We start from the raw sequence: 7,790 nt of genomic DNA on the forward strand, positions 1-7,790 counted from the left end.
GATCTCTGTTAGAGACAATAGAAACAGGGATTCCATGCAGCCTCACAATCTCATTAATGTATAATTATGACAAACGTTCTAATGAATAGTCCATTCTGATTGCCAAAAAATGAGCAATCTTAGTTAGTCTATCTACAATGACCCAAATTGCATCATGATTCCTTTGAGTACATGGAAGTCCAGAAACAAAGTCCATCGTTATCCTTTCCCATTTCCACTCATGTATTAACAAGGGTTGCAGTAGACCAGCTTTTACTTGATGACAAACCAAGCGTTTAAAAATAAACTCTACAATGTCTTTCTTCATACCACTCCACCAGTAGTGCTCCTTCATGATCCAGTACATTTTATTACCTCCAGGATACATTGCATAAGATGAACTATGTGCTTCAATCAAGATCTTCTTTCTCAATTCATCATCATTAGGAACACACAACTTATTTTTATAAAATAAGGTACCATCTTCCTTTAATGTAAAATCTTATTCTCTTCCATTTTGGACTTCTTCAACCTGTTTTACAAGCTTCTCATCTAACTTCTGTGCTTCTCGGACCTGCTCAAGTAAGACTGGCTTGACTTGCAAATTAGCAATGATAGAACCATTAGAATCAAATGAAAGACAAGCATTCATGGCTCTTAATTCAAGAAGGAAAGACAAAGGACTTAGAGTTAAATTTGAAAGGGAATTATGACTCAACGCATTTGCAACCACATTGGCTTTACCTAGATTATAATCAATCATGCAATCATAATCTTTGATGAGTTCAAGCCATCTACGTTATCTCAAGTTTAACTCTTCTTGTGTAACCAAGTACTTCAAACTTTTGTGATCAGTAAATATATGACACTTCTCCCCGTACAAATAATGCATTTTAAGGCAAAAAACAATAGCAGCAAGTTCAAGATTGTGAGTGGGATAATTCAACTCATGCGATTTCAACTTACTAATGGCATACGCAATTGCTTTCCCTTCTTGCATCAAAACACAACCCAAACCACAGCACGATGCATCACTGTATATCACATAATCTTTCCCTTCAACTGGCAAAGAAAGTATCGGCGCTTGTGTCAACAAGGAATTGAGCTTTTCAAATCTCTCTTGACACTTGTCATCCCACACAAACTTGGCGTCTTTCCCCAAAAGTTTGGTCAAAGGAGAAGCTATAATAGAGAAATCCTTTACTAACCTCTTATAGTATCATGATAAACCTAAGAAACGTCTAATATCAGTTGGAGTTTTAGGGGGTTTCCAATCAACAATAGCTTGAACTTAGTAGGATCAACCTTCACACCTTTAGCTGATACAATATGCCCCCCAAAAGCCACTTCACTCAACCAAAATTCACATTTGGAAAGCTTCGCGTAGAGTTGCCTCTCCTTCAGAATTTGCATGACAGTTCAGAGATGTTTATCATGATCTTCTCTACTCTTGGAATAGACTAAAATGTCATCAATAAAAATCACCACAAATTGATCAAGGTAAGGCTTGAATACACGGTTCATTAGATCCATAAATGCACCAGGAGCATTTGTCAAACCAAATGGCATTACCAAAAATTTATAATGGCCATACCTAGTCCTAAATGCAATTTTAGGAACATCTTGCCCCCGCACTCGCAACTGATAATATCCAGACCTCAAGTCAATTTTTGAGAACAAGTTGGCACACTTCAATTTTTCAAACATGTCATCGATTCTAGGTAGTGGGCATCTGTTCTTGATTGTTACGTTGTTCAGTTGTCGGTAATCAATGCAACGCCTAAGAGTGCCATCTTTCTTTTTCACAAATAAAACAGGAGCTCCCCAAGGCGAAATACTAGGATGGATAAAACCTTTCTCAAGAGCCTTCAACTCTTTAATTCAGCTGCAGCTATTCTATAAGGAGCGATAAAAATAGTAGTTCCAGGAACAAGCTCTATAGGAAATTCAATCTTCCTTTTTGGTGGAAACCTAGGAAGATCGTCAAAAAATACATCAGGAAAGCCACACACGGTTGGTATGTCCCTAAGACTTGGACTCCCCAATTGTGTATCGACTTGATGATCAATATAGGCATTACAACCTTGACGAATCATCTTCCTTGCCAAGACAATAGAAATAATATTAGATGTCAATGATCTTTCTTCTTGAACTACTATGTGTGAATATGCTGGAGTTCTAAAAGTCACTTTTTTCAACCTACAATCAACCAATCCATGGTGCCTATGGAGCCAATCCATACCAACAATAACATCATAGTATTGGAAGAGCTTTTCAAGCAAGTCTGCAGGGAAGACTAGATGTTGAATCATGAATGGACAATCTCGATAAATCCTGTTAACAATAGCCTGATGACCTAATGGAATCGTGACAAGCACATCAAAGTCAAGTCTCACAGATTTAACAATATCAGGAAATACAAGTGATGAGCAAACATAAGAGTGTGAAGATCCAGGATCAAATAATGTGATATGAAAAATAAGTGAAATTTACCAACAACCGTGTCCGAGCCATCTTGGTCATTCTTCTATCTCATATAGTGTCACGACCCAAAATCCCACCACGGGCGTCGTGATGCCACTTTGTCACGACCCTAAACTGGACCCGGTCATGATGGCGCCTTTCGTGAAACAAGGCCAGCTGATACAAACCCCCAAACCAACTAAATAGTTATAATAAATCATTTAAAGTCATTAATAAGCTAAAAATCCCAAAATAAAGAGTAGAATAGAACAATGCAGAAACAAACACAACCCAACATCGGTGTGTCACCAGTCATGAGCATCTAAAATCCGTCTAAGAGTATGAAAAGACAACATAGTCTAATACAAGGCTAGTACAAAGTGAAATAAAGATAGGAAGGAGAAGCACTGGGCTGCGAACGCCGAACAACTATCCTAGTCAACTCCGAACAAGCCTGCTGGAAAGCAATTCAGCACACGCTAGCATGACCCGAGACTCCTAGGATCTGCACACAGGGTGCAGGAAGTAATGTGAGTATGCCAACTCAGTAAGTAATAAAAGTAAAGGCAGCTGAGCGATAAGAAAATATGTAAAACAAAGCATAATGCTACAACAGAACAGTAAAAACCAGAACAATGCAATAAAACAGTAAAAGCTCGCAAGAAAACCTTAGTTCAGTAAGAACCTCTTTAAAACATCTTTCAGTAGTTCAAACGAGTGATGAAAACATGGAGGAAAGGGTGGAAACATAAATCAGTCCCTCGGAAAAAATACCAATAGAACCAGCCCCTCGGGCTATCTCACAATCACTTGTATCAGCCCCTCGGGCAATAACATGAAACAACAATAGCCCTTCGTGCAATATCACATCTCACACTGGATACCCGCGCTCACTAGGGGTGTGCAGACTCTGGAGGGGCTCCTATAGCCCAAGTGCTATATCAAGCCATCTCGTGGCATAATCAAACTAGCCATCGGCCTCATAATCATGAAGCAATACACACTACTGCGGCGCGCAGCCCGATCCCATAATATCCTCACAACACAGGCCCTCGGCCTCACTCAGTCAAAAATCTCTCAAGCCACTCGGGCAACAGTAAAACATGATACTCGGCCCAAAATGTCATTTAAAGTGTCAAAAAATGGAGTAAATATGATTGAGTTATGAAAACAGTAAAATACAGCATGACTGAGTAAAAATATGAAGTCAAAGCAGTGAGGAATAGTAGTAAAAATCCCCTAAGGGTCCAAAACAGTTGGCACGAGGTCCAAATATGGCATTCAGCCCAAAGCATGATAATACTTTCCAAAACACAGTGATAGCAAATAGTTTTCAATCAAATACGCGGTTTAACAGTCATAAGGGACGGACTAAGTCACAATCCCCAGCGGTGCACGATCTCACGCTCATCATCTAGCATGTGCGTCACCTCAAAGTAGCACAACGATGTGAAATCCGGGGTTTCATACCCTCAAAAAAATATTTACAACCATTACTTACCTCTATCTAGTCCAAACTCTAGCCCGTGATGCCTTTGCCTCTTGAATCGGCCTCCGAATGCTCCAAATCTATCCAAAAACAGATTTATACCATCAAAATATGCTAAGGGAATAAATCCCATTTGAAAATAAATAATTTACATCAATTATCCCGAAATTGGCCAAACCCGACCCCTGGGCCCACGTCTCGGATTCCCACAAAAATAGTAAAACAAGAATCCTTACACTCTCACGAGTTCATACATATCAAGAATACCAAAATCCGACCACAAATAACCCCTCAAATCCCTAGATTTAGGTCTCCAATTTACAAGCCCTAACTTCCAATTTTAGGCTTTAGATTCCACAAATTTCATGTTTAATTAGGTAGAAATCACATTAGGATCGAGTATTAAGTCCATGAATCTTACCTCTAAGTGTTTCCCATTGATTCCCTCTTCAATCCTCCTCAAAAACTCCAAAATCGCTCAACAATGGTAAAACTTAGACCCAAAATTGCGGAAATGGTCTTTTAAACATTCTGCCCAGCAATTGAAATTCCCACTTCACGAACGCGGTCAATGCCTCGCGTTTGCGAAGCACAAAATCTCGTTGACCACTTATTCCTTCATTGCGATCACGTCACCCTGTACGCGAACGCGAAGCCTTAACTTCACAATCCATTGCGAATGTGACTACCAACTCGCAAACGCGAAGCACACTGACCTCGAACCCTTCGCGAACGCGGGACCCTTATCGCGAACGCGAAGGCCAAACCTCCTGCCTCTCATCCTAACCCTTCGCGAATGCGAAAGCCCACTCGCGAACGCGAAGGCCAAATGTTTGCAACACCAACAACAAATTTTCTGCAACTTTTTCCAACATGAATTGATCCGTTCAACCACCCGAAACTCACCCGAGGCCCTCGGGATCTCAACCAACCATGCCAACATTTCCCATAAAATCATTCAAACTTGTTCCAACCTTCAGAACGCTCAAAACAACATCAAAACACCAAATTGACATCGGATTCAATCCTAACAATTCCAAAACCTTCCAAATTCCGCTTTCGATCAAAAAGTCAATCAAACCTCGTCTGAATGACTTGAAATTTTGCACACACGTCACTGATGACATAACAGACCTACTCCAACTTCCAGAATTCCATTCCGACCCCTATATAAAAATCTCACCTATCAACCGGAGAATGCCAAAATTCCAATTTCGCCAATTCAAGCCTAAATCTACTCCGGATTTCCAAAATCCTTTCCGATCACGCTCCTAAGTCCCAAATCACCTCCCGAAGCTATCTGAACCATCAGAATTCACATCCGAGCCCTTTTTTCCCATAAGTCAACATCCGGTTGACTTTTCCAACTTAAGTTTACTCAAAAGAGACTAAGTGTCTCAAACCGTACCAAAACCTCTCCGAACCTGAGCCAAGCAACCCGATAACACATAATACAGCTGAACAAGATAATACGAAGCAGAAATAGGGGAAACATACCGGTAACTCATGAAATGACCGGCCGGGTCGTTACATCATCCCCCTCTTAAATAAACGTTCGTCCTCGAACGAGTCAAGAAACATACCTGAAGCCTCAAATAGGTGAGGATATCTGCTCTGCATCTCCCGCTCCAAAATAGCTACTGGCTCCACATCATAAGTCAATTCATCATCTAACTGAACCATGTTGAAATCCAAAACATGGAACGGATTTCCAATATACTTTTGGAGTATAGAAACATGAAATACCGGATGAACACTCGATAAGCTGGGTGGCAACGCAAGCTAATAAGCCACCTCCCCAATCCTCCAAAGCACCTCAAAAGGCCCAATAAACCGAGGACTCAATTTACCCTTCTTACCAAATCTCATAACACCCTTCATGGGTGAAACCTTCAGTAGAACCTTCTCACCAATGATGTAGGACACATCCCGAACCTTCCTATTAGCATAACTCTTTTTTCTCGATTGCGCTGTACGCAGCCTCTCCTGAATCACCTTCATCTTGTCTAAAGCATCTTGCACCAAGTCTGTACCCAATAATCTAGCCTCACCCAGCTCAAACCAACCAACTAGAGATCTACATTGCCTCCCATACAAAGCCTCATATGGAGTCATCTGAATACTCGTCTAGTAACTATTGTTATAAGCAAACTCTGCGAGCGATAGAAACTGATACCAAAACTCCTCCCAAAATAAATGACACAAGCGCGCAACATGTCCTCCAATATCTGAATGGTGCGCTCGGACTGCACGTCCGTCTGAGGGTGAAAAACTGTGCCCAACTCAACCTGAGTACCTAACTCTCGCTGTAGAGACCTCCAAAATTGTGAAGTAAACTGATTACCTCTATCTGAATAGATGGAAACTGGGACACCATGCAAACGAACAATCTCCCGAATATATATCTCTGCCAACTGCTCTGAAGAATAGGTAGAACACACGAGAATGAAGTGCGCGGACTTGGTCAGCCGATCCACAATCATCCAAATAGCATCGAACTTCTTCAAAGTCCGTAGGAGCCCAACTACAAAGACCATTGGTGATCTGCTCCCACTTCCACTCGGGAATATCCATCTGCTGAAGCAAGCCACCCGGTCTCTGACGCTTATATTTCACCTGCTGACAATTGAGACACCAAGATACAAATCCCACAATGTCCTTATTCATTCTCCTCCACCAATAATGTTGTATCAGATCCTGATACATCTTTACGACACCTAGATGAATGGAATACCGCCAGCTATGTGCCTCCTCCAGAATCAACTCTCGAAGCCCATCTACATTGGGCACACATATTTAGCCCTACATCCTTAACACCCAATCATCACCAATAGTCACATCCCTAGCTCCGAGCATCTAAAGGGTTACTTCACCTTTGGTGATCATACACTGACTCGGGAAATCACTAGCTACAATCGATGGAATTTTGATTGAAACTCTTTATAAAAAACGCTGCCTGAAGCATCATCGTGCTGAACACTATTCTTAAGGACACGCAAATGAGGATCATCATATTGACGCTCTGTGATGCGATCAAATAAGAAAGGCCAGGAAATCACACAAGCCAATACCCTACTAGGCTCTGAAATATCTAACCTCACAAACCGATTGGCCAAGACTTGAACATCAACTATAAGAGGTCTCTCCCCAACAGGAATATACGCCAAACTCCCCATATTCACCGCCTTCCTACTCAAAGCATCGGCCACCACATTGACCTTCCCCGGATGGTACAAAATAGTGATATTATAGTCCTTTAGCAGCTCCAACCATCTCCGCTGCCTCAAATTGAGATCCTTATACTTGAACAAGTGCTGGAGGCTACGATGATTAGTAAACACCTCACAAGACACACCATACAAATAATGCCTCCAAATCTTCGACGCGTGAATAATGGCAGCCAACTCCAAATCATAAACATGGTAGTTTTTCTTATGGAGCTTCAACTGACGAGAATCATAAGCAACAACTCTACCCTCATGCATCAACACACACCCAATACCAACTTTTGAAGAATCACAATACACGGTATATGAATCTGAAGCTGATGGCAAAACTAACACTAGAGTTGTGGTCAAGGCATTTTTGAGCTTCTGAAAGCTCTCCTTACACTCATCCGACCACCTGAATGGAGCACTATTTTGAGTAAACTTGGTCAAGGGTGATGCTATAGATGTAAATCCCTTAACAAACTGATGGTAATAACCTACCAAACCAAGAAAACTGCGAATCTATGTGGCTGAGGACGATCTGGGCCAATGCTAAACCACCTCTATCTTCTTTGGATCAACTAAATGCCCTCACTGGACACCACGTGCCCCAAGAAAGCCACTACACTAAGCCAAAACTCACACTTGGA

General features: G+C 41.4%; 1 protein-coding gene across 1 annotated transcript; it reads right to left on the reverse strand.

The window, feature by feature from the left end:
- Positions 1 to 1,847: 1,847 nt before the first annotated feature.
- Positions 1,848 to 2,291, reverse strand: LOC142180906 (uncharacterized). Its single transcript, XM_075253009.1, has one exon. It carries the CDS (start codon positions 2,289 to 2,291, stop codon positions 1,848 to 1,850), a length of 444 nt encoding a protein of 147 aa, XP_075109110.1.
- Between the last annotated feature and the right edge of the window lie 5,499 nt (positions 2,292 to 7,790).

This window comes from Nicotiana tabacum, chromosome 5, assembly GCF_000715075.1.
Source record: "Nicotiana tabacum cultivar K326 chromosome 5, ASM71507v2, whole genome shotgun sequence".
NCBI classification, from domain to species: Eukaryota; Viridiplantae; Streptophyta; class Magnoliopsida; order Solanales; family Solanaceae; genus Nicotiana; species Nicotiana tabacum.

Bases quoted from the DNA above. Each gene is read 5' to 3' on its own strand.
- LOC142180906 (XM_075253009.1), bottom strand. From the start codon at position 2,291: ATGATTCAACATCTAGTCTTCCCTGCAGACTTGCTTGAAAAGCTCTTC.